Below are 21848 nucleotides of genomic sequence, written 5' to 3'. Positions count from 1 at the left end.
AACAAAGACTCGCACAGAGTACATATGTCTGTAGACCACAGATTGCTGTTGATCATTTTTGAAATATTTTTTTCTGTTCCAAAAACTTGGTTATAATCCAACTCCTTTTGAATTTACTTTCACTTGCAATCATGTCAACTGAACAGTATCATTAAAAGCAAGTAATTTATTATAAAAGGGATTTTATAATAACTATGCCTACAACATAAGTTTATTAATTCAACTCTAACGCAGATGATGACAATTTGTCATATTCTGACACCTGCTCTAAAATTATTAAGGTTTACTTCATGACAGATATTAATTTAAAGTGTGCGGTACTTACCAAGCCATTTAAGGAATTTTGAGGTAAAATTTGAACTCTTAGTTTTTGAGACTTTGAAGCATAAGAGACAAAGACGGATCTAGAGCAAAATTTTGCCCAAGGTGAGGGCACAAATAATAAAAAAGGGGAAAAAAATGAAGGCACCAGAAAAATTAAGGGAGGGGTTATGGTCCCCCTTGGATATGCCCCTGATAGAGGTTTTGCAGCTCTTGGTGCGAAATTGAGGGTTCTAGTTGGCGTACTTATTAGATGATATACCAAGCCATGGTTTCTATTCAACACGTCTTGTCGTTCAGGGAAGTCGATTGAGGGAGGTAAGGAGTAGTAAAAATATACCTTCGAACAAACTTGAACTGATACTTCAATAAATTAATTTAAGAGTGACCTCAGACACGTTCTTTGAGGAATGACCTTAAAAAATTAATTAAAATTAATTTAATGAAAATTGTTTTTATTATTATTTATTTGTTTTAAATAATTATTTGAATTATTATAAAATTGATTACTATATTTTAAAATTAATATATAATTATAATTAATAAATTTAATTGTTGTAATTATTAAAAAAAATATTTTGTTTGTTACAAATCAATTAATTAATTTATAATAAAAATTAATTAAAAACTATTAAAATCATTTTAAGAGTGATCTCAGATACGTCCAACAAATTGACGAGCACAAATTACAAAACTTGGCTTAAATGACATTTTTAACTTGAAAGTAATTTGAAAATAAAATGAAATTTGAAAGTAAATATAATAATTTGATTTGAAAGTAAAAATACCGATGCATTGGAAGGGAGATGATATGACATTCATATACATTTCGTCAATGCTCCTCCTTTAAGAGTTGTAGGTTGATAATAAAAAGCTAATCTTTTTTACAATTCGGGCAGATAAATTCCATTTTCTTAAGCAATTACCATAATCAAGGCAACGAGTTTACAAGGTTCATTCATTTATCTAAATGGAAATCTTGTGTTTTAAACAACAGAGCCAAAAGTTTTTCAAGTGCCTTACTCTGTTAATTTACAAAACTATTAAATTACTGTTTCTATTTAAAAGGGTGTTAACCTTTCCCATCTGCGTTTTGTAATTAGCAGCATCTCAAATGAACGATCTTCTGTGACTAAATTATTATCCTCATCCTAACTGTGACAATTATGGCTTAAAATTTTATCAAGCTATGCTGCCCTACTTTTTGACATAGATTAGTTCTTTGAGAGAAGTTAATTTTTTATATTAATTGGACATTTCACGGGTTAGTTTGACCATGTCCATGAAAAAAGTAGAGAAAATTCAAAATTCAAGTGACGAACTTCAAAAAAGCATTGTCAGTTTTTATTTTAGTATCCCAAATCGTAGTACATAAACTTGCCCCCTCCCCAACCCTGAATCTTAGATTTGTCTGGATTTTCTGCCACTTCTTATTCAAGTTATCAAACAAAATGTGTTTTTTGTGATTGCTCCTCCGTCCCCAAAATTTGTTTAATGCCCCCCATCAAAGAAGGAAAAACTATTTATTACTGCCCCCTCCCGAAAAAAATAATCTTGGATACGCTTCTGCACCAATGTATGAAGGAACTATCCAAAAGTTGTTTCTTGTTTTATTATATGATGAAACATTTCGATCTCTTCTTAGATTAGACTTAATCGGATTGGTAAGGAAAAATATTTGACACTCGAAACCAAAAAACTATTTTTCTTTCTTGGTATTAATCGATTTTTGAGAGGGGAAGGGCTTTCTTAGTAACTTCATAAACTTGAGAAGTCATCAGATGCTTTAACGAGTGTTAATTTTACCCATCTGTGTTTTGCAATTAGCAGCATCATTTATCAAATGAATTTATCAAATGAATTTTTAAATGAATTTTAAATAAATGAATTTTCATTTATCAAATGAATTTATCAAATGAACTGTCTACTGAACAACTTGTCATTACGGGTGATGCTAAATTGTAATCTTTGCCGTAATTATGACTATAATTGTTTAAAATCTCATTGAGTTACACCTCTCTTTTTATTGACATAAAATAGTCAATAAATTTGAAATTCATTTTAAAATTTGAATTTTTTTTCATTTTTATTTTAAAATTTCCGAAGCTAATTTGATTAAGATCATAAAAAAGAACTGGGAAAATTTTCTGAACGAAGAAATCCAAATGTCGAAGTTCCAACGGAGCATTGCCGGTCTGCAGTGGCCAAATCAAAAAAAGGAGGGGGAATTTATTTTCTAAATCTATGGGGGTGAGGGTCAGTTTTCTTTTTTCTTTTCAATCTTTGCAGTAAAAACACCAAAGTTGGTATTTTCAGTAAAAATGCAAAAAAGGCATTTTTAAAAACCAAAGATTCTAGGAAAAAATGCCCTCCTTTCCCCCTATGGACGGGAATTGTTAGTCTTAATGATTGCTTTCTAGTTTTAAGACGGTCAATATCCAAAGATCCCTGCTGGGTTTTCTTATATGTTTGAGCATTGTGAATGGCCTTCAACGTATCTTAGTGTAGACTTGTTCAAATTCTTAGAAAAAGCAACAAATTAGTGCTCCCTACCAAAAAAGTATTTTTTTTTTGTCATGTTCTGGCATTTACCCATTTTTGACAATGGGGAAGGGGGTCCTAATGACCATAAAACTTTAAGAGTTAATCAAGCTCTTTAGCACCAAAACTCAATAAAATTTAAAAGTTAAGCTGCTGGAAGGTCCATTCGTTGATGAATGCTGGAATGTTCCTTGTCATACCTGTATACTGGTTTGGGTAAAAGAATTTCAGCTAAAATTGGTTTAAAGGCATGTACGTTGAACCGGGTTTAGGTCTAAGCATTTTTCAGTAAGTCATGTACCCCCCCACCCCTTCCTGTGGAAAAACCTACTTATCTCTATTCCTGGTTGGAGGGTTCGCTTATATAATTATTTTGCCGTAGGTGATACCCCACAAACGCCAGAATAAGTGACATCAGAAAGACACTCTTCAATGTCAAAGTAGCACATATCAGGTGCACGTATCACATATCATATCAATGTCAAAGCAAGACACATCATTATCGCTCCTAGAACCAAAAATAATCAGGTTATTTCTCAATCGAAAAGAAATATATAAAATAAATAATTACTTATAAAATCAGTAAGCCAAGTACCTCTCCCCCCCTCCTTTCTAAGGTGAAACCTACTTATCTCTATTCCTGGTTGGAGGGTTGGCTTATATAATTATTTTGCCGTAGGTGATACCCCACAAACACCAGAAGGAGTGGCATCAGAAAGACACTCTTCAATGTCAAAAGCAGCATGCTCTCACACGTTCAAAAAACTAAAGACTCCTGCTAGATGTCGCGAATGTGATTCCTATGTCTATTTCCAAGGAGCGGAATGTATTGAGGTATACTGTTATACTTTTTGCGCTTTTTAAGCTAATGGCTAGCTTCAATTGTGTATATTTTGTCATGTGTTTGAATTTTATATAGTTAGTATGCTCGATTTTTATTGTATTACATGTTTAATTATACCTCTATATTTAAATGTTTCTATTTATTTAATCATTTATGTTATTATGTTTTGATGATGTTTTCAATTTCTATGTATCATTTTTATTTGTTGATCTTGTTTACAATCACGCATGATAACACTGAGGCTCACCCTGGCGTAACCTACCTTTCCCTCAGAAATATCATTTTGGCGTACATCAAATTCGTGTTACCTTCAACACTTTATTTGTAACTGAACCGGAGATATGATATTTCACGCATAGACAGAACAAACGCGATAAAAATAATTTCACCAAAAAGACACAAAATAAACGCCGGGGCACAGGGGGGATATATAAATGACGACCGGGACACAGGGATTGTTCGAAGAGAAATTACAGACCGGGACACCGGGACACAAATGACGACCGGGACACCGGGACACAGGGAATATAAATGACGACCGGGACACTCAAAGAGAAATTACAAACTGGGACACCGGGACACAAATGACGACTGGGACACAGGGAATATAAATGACAACCGGGGAACAGGGACAAAACTACAACGGGGATGTCGGGGGGCACAGGGGGATATATAAATGACGACGGGGACACAGGGAATGTTCGATTAGCAATCACCATCAACAAAGCTCAAGGGCAATTATTAGAATAATGAGGTATAGTTCTGAATACGGATTGTTTTTCCCATGGACAATTATATGTTGCATGTTCAAGAGTCAGTAAACCTGACAATCTATTTATATGCACAGACAATGGGACAGCGAAGAATGTTGTATATTCGCAAGTTTTACGTAGTTAAAAACATATATATATATATATATATATATATATATATATATATATATATATATATATATATATATATATATATATCTCTATTCGCAGGTGAGACACAGGGACCCAACTACAATGGCGCGTAACTAATATGGCGCGTAACGACTTACGCGCGCGGGGGGGTTTGGGGGGGCGCGAAGCGCCCCCACCAACAGCTAGTATATATATATATATATATATATATATATATATATATATATATATATATATATATATATATATAAATATATATGTTATGTTTGTTAATAGTTTAAACAATTCGACAGTTTTTGACCAATATTGTACCATGCTTGTCAAGGATTATAACTTCCGGGAAAATTGTAAACAGCGAAAATCTTTTTTGTTTAGCTGCCATGTATGTAGTCTGCACAGTTCACTTTACATTGCAAATATAAGGGTTACTTTGCTTAAATTATATATGTATTCACAAGTATCTGCAAACAGTGATTCCATATCGAACAGGTCGTGGTAATGAACTGTAAGTAAGGAGCGACTCGGCTCAATTGTAACCGAAACTCTAAAAAACAGAATTTTGATGCCAATAGATGTATCGAAAGACTTAGATTATAATGCTGATCTTAAATATATAAGTTTAATTAAATTTAGTCTTACAGATTAGAGGCTACGAGCCTGAGAAAATTTGTTTGATTTTCGAAAAAAGGGGAAAACACCTCCTAAAAGCATTAGCATCTTAATGAAAATTACACCATCTGATTTAGCTTATCAGAAACTTCACTATAGTGGTTTGAAGCTCCTATTTGCAAAAATGTGGAATTTTATATTTTTTGCCAGAAGAAACACGTATGCGCGTTTATTTGTTTGTTTGTTTTTTTCCCCAGGGGTGATCGTCTTGGCCCAGTAGTCCTAGAATATCGTGAGAGGCCTGATTTGAACGGAAATTAAAAGTTCTAGTACCCTTTTTAAGTGACCAAAAAGATTGGAGGGCAACCTGGCCCCCTCCCCTGCCTTTTTTTCCTAAAGTTGGCTGATTAGAATTTTGAGATAGTCATTTTGCTTATCATAATTGAAAGGCCCAATAACTATGCCTTTGTACACAACTTGACCCCCACAGCCACAGGGGAAAGTTCTTTAAGTCATAAGATTTGTCCATTTTTCAAACATAGTATTTGTTATTGCGAATTAAGTATACATTTTTGGCTGGAGGGAGGCGTTTGATGGGGGTTTTCTATGGGGGAATTTTCTCTGAGGAGGAAAATTTCCAGGGTGTGAGCTGGTCAGGGTAAATTATGCAGTGGTGTTTTTGCCAGAATTCCTATACAATTTTTTTTTTAAATGTCGTGCTTTATCTTTTCTGTTTCGATTTTACGCGTGTAGTTGTTAAGCGTAATTATGCATGGTAAATTTTCCCTGGGATTGAATTGTTAAGAAAATATTTCCGTAGGGAGGGAGATTTCTTCGTGGAGATTTCCACGAAGCCAGATTTCCTGGCATTACTTAAAAATGATCAGAAATTAAATGAAAATAACAAGTTTTTTCAACTGAAAGTAAGGAGCAACACTAAAGCTTAAGATGAAAAAAATTATTACGTGGATGAAGGGGCTTTCCCCTCCTCAACACCTCGCTCTTTACGCTAAAGTTTGAATTTTGCCCCAATTGTTTTTAAGAGCGACTCTTGAAACACAAGGGTCGTTTAATTAGAACACTAGGAAGCCTTTTTAAAAGTACTAAAACTTTAGCGTAAAGAGCGAGCTGTTGAGGAAAGGGCAGTCCCCTTCATATCGTAATAATTTTTTTTCTAGTTTTAGTGTTGCTCCTTGCTTTCAGTTGAAAAAACTTTTTTTTTTAATTTAATTGGAGGCAAAAGACTCAAGTCGCATGCTTTCAACATAGCTCTGGAAGTAACTGCTCTCAAAGGTCTCACTCACAACGATGAGTTAGCTCATCACAGGTTAGCTGCCTGGGCTCAACACACTGGAGAATGCTCCCCTTCTCTTCCTCCCTTTTCAATGGTTTTCCTCTTGCCACCTCCTCACCCTATTCTAAATTCTCAAGGACCATACGTAAACCAATGGAATAGGCCCAGTTAACCAACTTAAAAACACTGTAAACCTGACTCGACATGACTTAATGAGCTAACTATATTTTTTCCATTGGGTTTGTGGTTCACGCAAAATGTGTTCTAAGCGACTTTCCGGACCTTGTTCTCACGGACCTTATGTAAATAGTTTGGGTAGACCTACTTAACCTATGTAAAACCACTGTTAATAAGACTAGACATGATTTTTTAAGCTAGCTTTTTCTTCCAGTGTTGCCGTTCTTCGCCAAAAACTGTGTTCTCATTGAACGTATGGACCTTATTCTCGTGGACGTTATGTAAATTACTGGGGTATGCCTATTAACCAATAAGACCACTGTAGACCTAACTTGATATGCCCTTCTAAGCCGACTGTTTTTTTCCAGTGTGGTTGTGCTTTGTAGAAAGTGTGTTCTAATGGATTTTATGGGTCTTGTTCATGACCTGACTTGACGTGACTTTCTGAGCTAATTTTTTTTCAGTATGTTTGTGCTTCATATAAAATGTGTTCTCGTGGACTTTTTGCATTTAATACTTGCGGACTTCATGTAAATTACTGGATTAGGCCTACTTAACTAATATAAGACCACCGTAAGCATAACCCGATCTGACTATCTAAGCTGGCTAAGAAATATTTCAGTGTGGTTGTACCTTGCAAAAAATGTATTCTCATGGACTTTATGAACCTTGTTCATCGGTAGGCCTAACCTGACTGGACATGACTTTCTAAGCTAACTTTTTTTTTTAGTGTGGTCTTGCTTCACATAAAAAGTGTTTAGAATTCTTAGCAATACAATGCGGGCATAAACGATTACCTCGAAAAATGACTACATTTGGCGTAGATCTGGCTCAACATTTGGCGGAAGTTGGATCAGGCCCCATACCTCGGCTGCTCATTCGGTGCGTAAATGAAATAGAAGCAAGAGGCCTTCAAATAAATGTAAGAAATTTTTATTTCTTAAAAACTACTTGAACTGAACTACTTATTTAGTTCTTTTGTAGGCTGATAACGTAAACTTTGTTTTGCAATTGAAATTTTTTTAAATTAAATTGAAAATATGGTTCTTAAACTTCTAAAAGTATGCAAAAATAAATTTTTAGGGCTCTTATTTCATTTGTTTCACAAATAATTTACTCTCTAATATCTATTTATTTATTTACCAATTGTAATAATATTTTTGTATCAGGGACACAGCTAAAATTCCCGGTTGAACAAGATCTGACTATTTTCTGAAGGGAAGGAAATAAATAGAATAGAATAGCTTGCTCGAAAAGAAAAATACCATAATAAGGGCAATTTAATCTACTAATTAATGGCCTTCTAAAGATTTATAAGATTGGAGGATAGGTTAAGATACCTCTATGAAGGATTTCGTCAATGGAACACCTCCAAATGAATCTTCTCTGGAGAACTCGATTTCTAGTTACTTCTACTAGTAGCAAAAGAAGTAAGAAAACTTACAGAAAACTTAAATTAAACAGAAAGTATTACGTGTAAATCCGGTGCTGATATCAGTGTAAATAAGTTTGTGCATTTTTACTTAAAAGTTCATGTTGCTGAAAGATATATTTTTTCTGTTCTTTTCAGTAGAATCCTTCTCAAACTCAGTTTGTGGATAAAAATTTGACGTCTACTAAAATTTTTACCGTGTTTTGGTCGGTGGGACTTTTTCCTTACATTGGAATATCATATAACTATATCTTAAAGTTAATAAAACATCAGTAATTTGACTGTAAACCTGTTCTTCAGAATGTTTATACGGCAGCTTCATTTTGTACAAATTTACGCAACGTTTTTTTCTCGGAGGGGTATGGGGGTAAAATTTACCTCTGATTACACCACCAAGACATACTGCAGCTACTCACTTAAATTTAATTAATGAGGATAAAGCTCCTTAAAACTAAACTATTTCAGCTGGAGTATAATAGGAGGAGGGGTAAACTTCACTTTTGGACAAACCATCTCCTGATATCTAAGTTAATTATTTAAACTTCTGTTAGTAAGCATGGAGTGGTTAAAGTCTCAAGTATTTAAGTTCAGTTTGAACGATTGTTTTGTAAACTGTGATAAATAAATTATTGGCAGTAAATACAGCCTAAAAAAGTTTATCAGATGCCCAAAGCTGATACCAAGCCAGTTGTTGGTAAGTAATTGAATATTGAACGGGGGAAAATTTAATTAATCTCTGCTTGGCAATATGGGGCTTGGAACTTGATTCCAGTTGCAGCAGTACGGCCAAGCAGTACAAGCAGTAAGGCACAACGGCCAAGCAGTGAAGTCAAGACCGTAGTCAAACTGCAGCAGTTTTGACAAGAGGCGTCGTTAACCAGCAGACTAGACACATTTTGTAAAAAAAAAAGAAAAAAAAAATGTGTTTTTGCTTTTCTACTACATATACAATGTTTCTAAATATCTACAAAATAAACAGTGCATTTGCAATCTTTAATCTTTAGGGATTTTTCGAATTTCCTTGATAGGGAATTGTGTTCTCTTACATCTCACCGAAATTAATATTAGCAAAATTATTTACTGCAAATATTCGTGCATTTACAACGTTAATTTTCAGGGAAATCTCTGTTGTATGATTGGAATATTTTTTTTCTTAGTAGTTTCTCAAGTAGCAAGACAAGTAATATGCAATAGTAATATACAATTATATACAATAATATGCAATTTTCTTTTGAAGAATTTAAGTACAATATCTGTGGTAACAATCTCAATAAATAACCGTATGGTGAAACTTCAATTTAGAATATAGCTTATTGAGTAATTTAGTATTTTCTTGGATATACAGTAGAAGAAACCATTTTGTCCCTGCCCTTGCTAATATCCCATACCGTTAGGGAAATAAACACCCCATATTATTAACTGCTTATTAAATCAAACTAATTTCCTTTTCTTGAAAGAATTACAAATAAATTAAACTAGAAATTGATCTAATGATTCTACTTAAAAATTCAAAAAACAATTCTCATTACCCAGAGATCGAATCATGCTGCAGAATTGCACTGCAGAGCCGACGCAGGGGCCTTAGTAGTCAAGAATCGTCGTTAATTTGATACAATACAATACAACACAAGCACATTTGATTTCAGGGCCTCTATCGTGTGTCTGGAGTCAAATCAAAAGTCGAAAAACTCTGCCAAGCTTTTGAAAATGGAGCTGATTTGGTTGATATGACTGAAATTCATCCTAATATAATTGCAAATGTCCTAAAATTGTACCTCCGCCAGCTGCCAGAGCCATTACTCACTTCCAAGCTGTATCCTGAGTTTGTCAGGTAAGAAGCTACAATCAAATCTCAGCTCCTTGTGGCGCTTTCACACTACATATAACGTGACTTGGGACTTTATATTGCGTTATTTAACCTTACAGAGCGAATTTTAACAGTGACATATTAGTGCCAAGTAGACTCCAGCACTACATAGAACTTTTGATACTTAAGCAACTTAAGAATTTATATTGCGTTATGTCACCTTACAGAGCAAATTTTAACAGTGACGTATTTGTGCCAAGTAGACTCCAGCACTACATAGAACTTTTGTTACTTAAGCAACTTAAGAATTTATATTGCGTTATGTAACCTTACAGAGCAAATTTTAATAGTGACGTATTAGTGCCAAGTAGACTCCAGCACTACATAGAACTTTTGATACTTAAGCAACTTAAGACTTTATATTGCATTATGTAACCTTACAGAGCGAATTTTAACAGTGACGTATTAGTGCCAAGTAGACTCCAGCACTACATAGAACTTTTGTTACTTAAGCAACTTAAGACTTTATATCGCTTTATGTCACCTTACAGAGCGAATTTTAACAGTGACGTATTAGTGCCAAGTAGACTCCAGCACTACATAGAACTTTTGTTACTTAAGCAACTTAAGACTTTATATTGCGTTATGTAACCTTACAGAGCAAATTTTAACAGTGACATATTAGTGCCAAGTGGACTCGGCACTACATAGAACGTTTGTTGCTTAAGCAACTTAAGACTTTATATCGCTTTATGTAACCTTACAGAACGAATTTTAACAGTGACGTATTAGTGCCAAGTAGACTCCAGCACTACATAGAACTTTTGTTACTGAAGCAACTTAAGACTTTATATTGCGTTATGTAACCTTACAGAGAAAATTTTAACAGTGACGTATTAGTGCCAAGTAGACACCAGCACTACATAGAACTTTTGATACTTAAGCAACTTAAGACTTTATATTGCGTTATGTAACCTTACAGAGCAAATTTTAACAGTGAGGTATTAGTGCCAAGTAGACTCCAGCACTACATAGAACTTTTGTTGCTTAAGCAACTTAAGACTTTATATTGCTTTATGTAACCTTACAGAGCGAATTTTAACAGTGACGTATTAGTGCCAAGTAGACTCCAGCACTACATAGAACTTTTGATACTTAAGCAACTTAAGACTTTATATTGCGTTATGTAACCTTACAGAGCAAATTTTAACAGTGAGGCATTAGTGCCAAGTAGACTCCAGCACTACATAGAACTTTTGTTGCTTACGTAACTTAAGACTTTATATTGCTTTATGTAACCTTACGGAGCGAATTTTAACAGTGACGTATTAGTGCCAAGTAGACTCTAGCACTACATAGAACTTTTGATACTTAAGCAGCTTAAGACTTTATATTGCGTTATGCAACCTTACAGAGCAAATTTTAACGGTGACGTATTAGTGCCAAGTGGACTCGGCACTACATAGAACGTTTGTTGCTTAAGCAACTTAAGACTTTATATTGCTTTATGTAACCTTACAGAGCGAATTTTAACAGTGACGTATTAGTGCCAAGTAGACTCCAGTACTACATAGAACTTGTGTTACTTAAGCAACTTAAGACTTTATATTGCGTTATGTAACCTTACAGAGCAAATTTTAACAGTGAGGTATTAGTGCCAAGTAGACTCCAGCACTACATAGAACTTTTGTTACTTAAGCTTATGATACGTTGTCGAAAAGTCTGCATAGTATCAAAATCTTGGAAGAGGTATTAATAAATTTAAAAAATAAATTAAGATTTTAGACGTCTATCACTGTCGTCTTTCCATCATGAGCCATTCTTTTGCAATAAGAATAAGATCAGTATTAGAGCCTGAGTTTTCGTCTCAAGTCCAAGTTTTTAATTTTTGAATAGTTTCCTTATGCCAATTTTGATGATTTTAGTTGATTTAGAACTATACAGGCATAATTGCGATCACTTTTGTTACAAGCTAGTATAATTGTAACACTTTAAATGCAAGCTACTAGAATGCATCTTCAGGCACCATGCGTACCGCCATGGTAGCGCCATGGTATCTGCTCGTAGTTTGTGGGTATAGACACTGAAATACAAAGACTCACCTAACGATAATTACTTACTACAACACCTATGCCATCAAGTGTTTATAACTCAAACCTCTCGCATTTAATCCGACGATAAGCATTCACAACGAATATAACCTTGTACCACTGAATAACCTTATACCGAGTTCCCACTGAAATAACCTTAAACCTTATACCGAGTTCCCACTGAAATAACTTTATACCAATAAATAACCTTATACCAAGTTCCCACTGAAATAACCTTATACCAACATGGAAACATCCCGTCTAACGGATTCATAATCTGGCGAGAGAAATACATTAAATTGATTCATATTTCTCCTTCCCTCACTAGTGCCTCCAACTGAATTGAGAGTTCCAACTAAATTGAGAACTCGTACAAGACGTTTTAACCGCAGAGGAACATAGATTTTACTTTAAAAAAGACATTTGTTACTTAAAATTTCTATTGCTTTTACTGGCTTTGTATTTCTCATAAAAAAAAAAAAACAATCAGATGAGTCATCCGTTTCTCCAGGAGCTGCATTTCTTTGTCTGTCGCTTTGTGTTAGCTAATCCAAAGCATTAGTTAATCCAGAGTCATAAAGATGGGGCTATTTTTATCACCAGGAATGAGGAATAATGTGATTGGCTTGCAAAAATACGCCACAAAAATAAACCAATAGAATTAAAGCCTAATTTCTATAATGGAAGTATGGGAGACTAATCTCTCTTTTTCTCTTTCCTATAGCCACATTAAAACCTTTATCTCCTCATTTATCTTTGTCTTTGCCTTAGCTCCCTTGCTACGTAACATCAGCTGAAGCCAAAAATAAATATTATATATTGTCTATATATAAATATTTATAACAAATATTTATAGGTTGGCGAAAGATTGTTCTACGACAGACAACTTAGCAGCCATATTAGAAGAATTACGCGAATTGTGTAGGCGGCTTCCAAAGCACCATCTACCAACTCTCAGTTATTTGATGCGTCATCTAAAACGCGTTGCAGAACAAAGTGAAGGTAACAAGATGCCGCCATCAAACTTAGGCATTGTATTCGGTCCAACTCTGTTAAGAACAGCAGAAAGTGCCACATTAAACTGTCTTATTGACACGGTACAGCAAAGCCGAGTAATTGAACTACTGATAACACACTGTGATCATATCTTTGGTTGTGAGATGCCACAAGAGAGACTAATTAAAGCCAAAGATGAGCAAAAGACTGTAAGAACGCCTAAGCGATCTAGCTCTTTCAATGAGAAGAAGAAGACAAAAGTGGAGGAAGTTGTCCTGCCTGGTTTTGTTGTCGAAAAACCTAAAACGAGCTCCTCGGGATTCAATGAATCGAATTCTGGATTAGGTAAGTCACCGCTTTAAAATCCTTTATTTAATCTTCTATTTACTCTGGTGATATCTTACCAATTTCGGGATAATTTAAGTATAAAAATAATTTCGGATTTATAAGTTCAGCTAACTACCCTAGATTAGCAGCAAAAAACTTGCGCGATAGGCTATACTCGTTAATTGATGTAAAATAACAAAAGACCTTATGGTGTTCAGCTTGTACAGCCATGACTGACTTTTCAATTAAAGATTCACTTATTTTCATTTTTGCTCTTATAATAAAAATTGCTGAGAAATTTGCCTAGTTGCCTGATCAAATTGAAGTTTTTTAAGTTCGGATTTAAACCAGACTAGAAATTTAAACCAATTAATTCCTTTTCAATCATTTTTATAAAGCTTATCTTTCTTCAAATTCTTTAATCCTTAGTTCTTTAAACAAATTCTTGCTTAGGTAAATCACCACCTTAAAATCCTTTATTCAGTCTACTATTTACTGTGGTGGGATTTTACCAATTTTGGGATAATTTAAGTATAAAAACTTTTTAATCAGTTCGGATTTTTATTTTTTAAAAGTCAGTAATAATATGAGTAGAAGTATCAATTATTAATGTCTAAAACTAAATGCAGAGTAACGCAATATAGAAAAGGATTTACGTTTAGGAAGATTCATGCTGAATAGAAGTGCATCTGCTCTGAAATGATTCTTCAGTTAGGTGGAGAGAGCGTGGAGAGAAAGAGAGAGAGAGAGAGAGAGAGAGAGAGAGAGAGAGAGAGAGAGAGAGAGAGAGAGAGAGAGAGAGAGAGAGAGAGAGAGAGAGAGATAAAGAAAGAAAAGAAGAAAGAGAGGAGAGGGGATATATCTTTCGTGAGAGATAACGATGCTATGAATGGCAAACAATGTTCGTCCGCAGATTTTACAAGCTCAAACATAACGCTCAAGCATTTGTTCTCATAAGAGAGCAAATGTTCAATGGTCATGGTTGCCGACTGTTTTAATTTTAGCTGTTTGGTCGAGTAATCATTAAAGTTAAAAAAAAATTCAATTTGATCAGGCAACTAGGCAAATTTCTCCGCAATTTTTATTATAAGAGCAAAAATAAAATAAAAATAATTCTTTAATTGAAAAATCAGTCATGGCTGTACATGCAGAACGCCATAAGGTCCTTTTTCATTTTGTAGGAATCAATGAGTATAGCCAATCGCGGCAAGTTTTTTTGCTGTTAGTCTAGGGTAATTAATTGAAAAGAACTTTTGTGAAGTTTAGTTTTTTTTTTTTAAATAGCTCACTTTTTCAGATGACCATCGTTCAAGTCCGTCATCTGAGGAGGATATAATTGATTATCTGAATGATGAAGCAATACCTTTCCGAAGATCTCCAAAAAGTTTAAAAGGCTCCCAGCCACCTAAGATTTTTCGAAGCTCATTGAGGGACTATCACGGTCTAGAAGGTGTAAGTATCTTATTATAAATTTAAAAGAGTTTGGTGAAATTGCAAATTTAATTAGGACCACTCAGAGCCACGATTTGGATACAATAAAATATTCCCAGTGAGCCCTTCACCAAATTCTCTGCTTTACAGAAATATTGCATGCTCAACAGTTCAACAGCTGTTGAGCTGTTCGCTCAACAGCTTAGTTTTGGCTCAGCAGCTCATTTTTTGGCTCAACAGATTGTTATTGGCTCAACAGCTCATTTTTTGGCTCAACAGCTTATTTTTGGCTCAACAGCTTACTTTTGGCTCAACAGCTCATTTTTCAGCTAAACAAATTGTTTTTCAGCACACTTAAAGATACTTAAATTTCAAATAAAATCATATTTAGAACACAGTCTATTTGTAATATATTAAACAAAATAGATTAAAATGTTACGTGTCTCAATGGAAAATCGTTCAAAATTATTTAAAGTTTTTTTTTACATTAGAGCTTATATTGTATTCTTAAGTTATAAATCAAATAAAATTTAAAATACTAAATTTAAAAATACTCAATTATTTAAGAAAATAGTGTTTCTAAAATATTACTTCAGTTAACTTTTCTATTTTGTTCTTAACAGTAAATTTTATATCAAATGTGAAAAATTTTTCAGGTGGCTTTTTCTTTTTATTTTATTTAGAACTTATATTTTTTAGCATTTTTTTTCTTTTTAATATAATGAAATTAAAATGAGAAAAATAATCGAAAAATGACCATTTTCAATGGCTAACAATTTTTCCGAGTTTTCCAAATTAACAACCCCCAGCTCCCTCAAAGAGAACGGATCTGTACCAATTATGTCAATCTCGTATCTATGACTTCGTTTTTGCAAGTAACTGAGATCAGACCCTTATTACTACCCTAGTTTTACAACTACACTAGTTGAACCAGTGATTCATATTATTACACAGAAAAATACACAGCTAGCTTTTTTATTGACACTACCGTCAGTTTCCACTCCTTATAAGTTAACCACATCCATTGGTCCAAATCGTTTAAACTACCGTTTAACGGTTTTATAACTACCGTCAGTTTCCACTCCTTATAAGTTAACCACATCCATTGGTCCAAATCGTTTAAACTACCGTTTAACGGTTTTATAACTACCGTCAGTTTCCACTCCTTATAAGTTAACCACATCCATTGGTCCAAATCGTTTAAACTACCGTTTAACGGTTTTATAACTACCGTCAGTTTCCACTCCTTATAAGTTAACCACATCCATTGGTCCAAATCGTTTAAACTACCGTTTAACGGTTTTATAACTACCGTCAGTTTCCACTCCTTATAAGTTAACCACATCCATTGGTCCAAATCGTTTAAACTACCGTTTAACGGTTTTTATAACTACCGTCAGTTTCCACTCCTTATAAGTTAACCACATCCATTGGTCCAAATCGTTTAAATCAAATAAGATTCAGAGAAACGGATGAGACTAAACAGACAAACATATTTTCGTTAATTTTGCGGGTTAAAAATATTAAGTGGCAGAAGTACTAGTGGCTGCAGAAAACACACAAGAAAGCGCAGAAAGTACAGCCCCTCTCCCTCTAAAAATTGGGTCATACTTACTGAAAAGATGCATAAAATAAAATAAAGCAAGTAGTAATTTTGCGGAAAATGTATAAATGGAAATTCTGAGTTTTTAAATTGTATTTAAACGTATTTAAACGCTTTTAAACGTATTTAAATTGAGATTCTAAATTGAGATTCTGAGTTTCTGGTTGAACAATACAATCAATTCACTTTCAAGTAAGGTCGGATCTGGCCAAATTTTGTTGTAATTTAAGTGCCTCTCTCTATACGTACATTGAAACCAAAAGGCAGCTTTTTTAATCCTACTTTAGATAGCATTGGAGCTCATGAAAACACACAAGAAAGCACAGAAAGTACAGCCCCTCTCCCTCTAAAAATTGGGTCATGCTTGCTGAAAAGATGCTTAAAATAAAATAAAGCAAGTAGTAATTTTGCAGAAAACGTATAAATGGAGATTCTTTTAGTTTTTAAATGGTTTTTAAACGTATGTAAACGTTTTGAAATGTATTTAAATTGAGATTCTAAATTGACATTCTGAGTTTCTGGTTGAACAATACAATCAATTCACTTTCAATTAAGGTCGAATCTGGCCAAATTTTGTTGTAATTTGAGTGCCTCTCTCTATGCGTATATTGACATCAAGAGGCAGCTTTTCTTAATTCCACTTTAGATAGCATTGGGACTCATGAAAACACACAAGAAAGCACAGAAAGTACAGCCCCTCTCCCTCTAAAAATTGGGTCATGCTTATTGAAAAGATGCATAAAATAAAATAAAGCAAGTAGTAATTTGGCAGAAAACGTATAAATTGAGTTTCTGAGTTTTTAAATTGTATTTAAACGTATTTAAAGGCTTTTAAACGTATTTAAATTGAGATTCTGAGTTTCTGGTTGAAGAGTACAATCAATTCGCTTTCAATTAAGGTCGAATCTGGCCAAATTTTGTTGTAATTTGAGGGCCTCTCTCTATACGTTATATTGACATGCTTTTTTTTAATCCAACTTTTTTTTCACTTTTGCAGAGCCAAGAAAAAAATTAGTCTGATTTATAAAATTTAGGATCAAGGCTTAAAAACAAAGTTGCATTTACAAGAAATTGGAATTATATTAAGGTTTGCCTTTTAGTAGCTGTTTTAGGCATTGGGAAAGGTATATATATTTTCGCTTAATATGTATGTATTTTTCTGGTTCATTTTGCACAAATTCAAGTCCGACTATTTTTTTTATCAATTTTCGAAAATATCATGATTTTTTTTTACAAATTGTCTGTTTTGAAAATTTTAAGATTGTTTAATTTTAGGGTAGCCTAAATCTTCTTGGAAGTGAAGAACGCAGTCCTGATGCTAGGAAGCACTCATCTGCATCTCAACCCGGAACACCGCATCAAAAGTTATCTTTCGAATTTCCGCCACGGTCAACTATCAATCAAAGCGGAGCTCTTTCTAAATCCAAAAGCTCTCTATCAAGTATAGAAGATGCTCCTAAATCAGCAAGCTCAATCGCTGAAAGCTCAATTGAAAATGAGCCAATAGTACGTCATTACGCAATAATCAATCATGAACGGAGAAATCAATTTTTTGGTATAACGTCCTTAGGGACATCACCACAGAGTGCGTCGTTCTTAGACGGTCATCGATTATCGGCAGCCGAAATTCCTTCTACTTCTCCCAGCCCAAGTAAATCAAATGACGATATTTTCCACAGCGCTGAAGAGTTGAACGAGCCAAAATATGACTCAAAATTAGCAGAAGGAAAGACCCAACATTTTGAAGAAAAGATGGAAAGAAAATTAGCCACGGTTACGGCACCTAATTTTAATTCAGATGAAAACAAAGTGAAAATTCAAGTTCCTGGACTTCATATTCATAATATACCAGTAACAGGTGCTACCATTCATGAAAACTACAAATTGCAGAAATCGTTATCCCAGTTATCTGCTAGTGATTTAAAGACAAAGTATAGTGTGGTAAGTGTTGGCGATAAGCCAGAAACAACGGTGTTAGACGCAGCGGCCTCTAGTCTGTATAGATTTCGAACGGAGGCAAGTCGATTACAGCGAACTTCGACGGATTTAGAAAAGAAGATGAGTGATACAAAAAAATTTGAACGGAGAGTGGAAAAGTTTGTTTAGTTCACCTTAAAAAAACCTGAAATTGGTAGTGCCAATTTACGAAAAAGTTAGGGATGGGATATTTTCGATTTTTTAAATGAAAATCCAACAAAATAATGAAAACAAATTTCAAAATATAAAGGGGAGGTAGTTTTTTTTCAATTTTTCTAATAAAAATACCAAAACAGGGTATTTTTCAAAATGAATCCCTCACCCTCCCCCAAATTGGTACCTCTGCCTAAAATTAAGGTTCACACTCGAGGATGGTTTTGTATTTTTGAAAGTGTACCTGATTGTTAATATCAATTTGAGTGGATATTATTAAAACAATGTGGAATTAAATAAGTTAACCAGCAATTTCATTTCATTTTCATTTCACAACCAACAACTTCATTTCACTGCTGTCAGTCATCATTCCTAATATACCCTCAGCTACATTTGCTAAAAAAGCGTTATGTTACCCGACATAAATTTATAAAGCCGTTGAAAAACTGAAATTGTGTTAGGAGCTCATTAATTCATTGAAAAGTTTTATGCTCCTTGCAAAATGTGTTATTTTCCAACAACCATACAGTTTTAACCTGCACCAAAAAGATAAGATACTTATATTATTGAATTCTCTAGTTTCAAATATATCCATTTACTTAGACAGGGGATGGTAATGCGTGAAAATATAGGGTGTTATGTTTTCCAAAATCTAGGGGGAGGGAGTTTTTCTAATCTTACAATGAAAATACAAAGAAAAGACATTTTTCAATGAAAACACCAAAAAAAAAAATGTATTTTCAAAATTAATGGGGAATTTGAACCCCCCAAAATTGACACCCCTGAAGTTAGCCTTATTCGTATATCATTTCGACTTTTTATTAGAAAATAACCAAAATTTGCTTAGAAAATGTTCCCGTTTTCGCATGTTTCTAATCCATATTATTCAATCTGAAACAAACACTGCAAATTCCTAAGATTTTGTTCAGTAGATTGAAAAAACTTAATATCTCTTATCGGAAGATAGCAATGTTGTTTTTATGTGTTGGCATAATGATGCAGAAGTACTGCAGATAAATAGCCTTCTGCAGGGAACATAAGTCTTGACTACTAGTTATTTGTTCAAAGAGGGTATTTTGAATTCCAAAATATGACAAAAACTGTTTTGATGTTAAAAAGTATATTTACCAGCTATTTCCTTGAGTTAAAAAAAGGAAATAATGGCATAAAAATAAAGGAAAATGGCATGCTTTGAAAAAGAAACATGCTTCTAAGTAGATTGAGAGAAAAAAAAGAGAAGAAAGGCGGAGCTTGAGAGAGAGGAGATAACGGATTGGAATGAATGGCAGAGCTTGTTTGTTTGAGGAGGGAAAGGCTTTAACAAAGAAGAAAAAAGAGATATGGCATGCTTTGAAAAAGAAACATGCTTCTAAGTAGATTGAGAGAAAAAAAAGAGAAGAAAGGCGGAGCTTGAGAGAGAGGAGATAACGGATTGGAATGAATGGCAGAGCTTGTTTGTTTGAGGAGGGAAAGGCTTTAACAAAGAAGAAAAAAGAGATATGGCATGCTTTGAAAAAGAAACATGCTTCTAAGTAGATTGAGAGAAAAAAAAGAGAAGAAAGGCGGAGCTTGAGAGAGAGGAGATAACGGATTGGAATGAATGGCAGAGCTTGTTTGTTTGAGGAAGGAAAGGCTTTAAATCAAGATTTTACAAAAAAGATTTTAAATTTCATGCAACAGCTTTTGAATTACTACTTCTGTCCTGGCAATAACAACTTTCATAAATTGAGAATGTTTTGGTTTTACAAGTTTTTTGGGGTATTTCATGCTTTATTCAACTACATGAGGAGGATATTTTCCAGCAATAGCCTGTTGAAGGGACAAAAAGGAGAATAAAAAGTGGCTATTTAATACATTTCAAGCAGTAGTAGACACAGAATCAAATAAAAGGAGGAAGAAAGATTATTGTGTCTGAATGACATTCACAAACTAGCTTTTATTTACTTTATTTCAGTTTAAGTATAATCATTGTTGTTTTTGTTGATTTCTTGTTTTGTTGTTTGATTTGTTATTTTAAATACTGCCATTGTTGTAGTGATTTGATTTTCAAAGTTTTTACGGTTGTTTATTGTTTGAATTTATTATCATCGTCCATATCAATGAAATAAATTGGGCATATCCAGATGACTTGAAAGTGTACTTTTTGTAGCATAGAAAACTTCGTTGCCGCTCTACCAACCATTTAAAAAATGCGCGTGTGGTTCAAAAACTAAACGTGAATAGCGATGAAGACAGCACTGCCTTTCCATCATAAGGAACAAGCAGAACAATAGGGATTGTTTCTATAAGACAGTGGATTACAACTTTAAAAGAATATTTCAACCCTATATCCAAGGGCCGTCCTCCGCAAAACAAATGAAAAAAGAACATAAAAGAACTCATATTAAAGTACAACCTTTAAAAACTAAATATTTTCAAAACCGTACTAGCATCATTACTTCAGAAAAGGTCGACCAGGTTGAACTTTAGAGTCCTGGTTAACTTTAGAGCCCTGGTTGAGTTTCTGTGAAGTAAGGATGTTCCTTATACAATATCACAAGTAATGTGACAAGTAATGTGAGTTCTTTTATATTCTTTTTTTTTCATTTGTTTTGTTGAGGATGGCCCTTGGATATAGAGCCGAAATCTTCATTTTAAGTTGCGTTTCACTGTCTTACAAAAAAAATTCCCTATCCTTCTACTTGTTGTTTATGGTTAAAAAACTAATACGACAATATGAGGTTTGTGAATCATTATTAGTTTACTAATCAGTTTATCATGGAAGAAACAATATAGAAACACCGTTATTAAAAAAAAAAAAAAAAAAAAGAGAGGCTTAGACTGTGATAAACATCACTCGATGTTTTACTTTTCACATGTTTTCAAGTAGTTTCAACAAGTAGAATTTAATGTTACCACTAATAGCACCAAAAACCTTAATCTTGCTGTTGCAAGATAATGCAAATGCTCTTGATTTAAAGATGACGGTTTATTTGTAGTGTTGAGTTGCAGATCGAAAAAAATAAAGTTTAGCTGCTTCATCTTGAAATTTCATGCCAAACTACCTAAAAGAAAAGAAAAAACTACATACTGAAAAAAACTATGCATGTAAGAAATTAGAAAAGTTGAAGGCTATGGAATATTGAGCAAGAGGTACGATAGATAGGTAGTAAAGCGAAGGAAATAATAGTGAAATAGAGATGAAACAGTGAAAAACGAGATTTATTTTATTTTCGGGAGTACGAAAATAAACAGTAATCGATTTTATTCTGTCCATTGCATGAAGTGTCACCAACCCATCATCAAGAAAACAAAAAAGAAGAGGAAACGAGAAAAGGAGGACCAAATACCTCTGGATAAAA

The 21848-nt window shown here is 33.8% G+C and overlaps 1 protein-coding gene across 1 annotated transcript in view; it reads left to right on the top strand.

The window, feature by feature from the left end:
* The window catches only part of LOC136037821 (rho GTPase-activating protein 45-like), a 23215-nt gene extending 2581 nt beyond the window's left edge, over positions 1–20634 (top strand). The window contains exons 3-8 of the mRNA XM_065720657.1: positions 3513–3696; positions 7422–7613; positions 9770–9954; positions 12877–13361; positions 14641–14795; positions 17653–20634. Coding sequence (XP_065576729.1) covers positions 3513–3696; positions 7422–7613; positions 9770–9954; positions 12877–13361; positions 14641–14795; positions 17653–18483 — 2032 coding nt within the window. The 3' untranslated portion in view covers positions 18484–20634. The remainder of the gene's footprint in view (positions 1–3512; positions 3697–7421; positions 7614–9769; positions 9955–12876; positions 13362–14640; positions 14796–17652) is intronic.
* The last annotated feature ends 1214 nt before the right edge of the window (positions 20635–21848 follow it).

Source organism: Artemia franciscana, chromosome 17 (genome assembly GCF_032884065.1).
Source record: "Artemia franciscana chromosome 17, ASM3288406v1, whole genome shotgun sequence".
Taxonomy (NCBI): Eukaryota; Metazoa; Arthropoda; class Branchiopoda; order Anostraca; family Artemiidae; genus Artemia; species Artemia franciscana.
The sequence above is the reverse complement of the archived record's forward strand: the minus strand, read 5'-3'. Positions and strand labels throughout refer to the sequence as shown.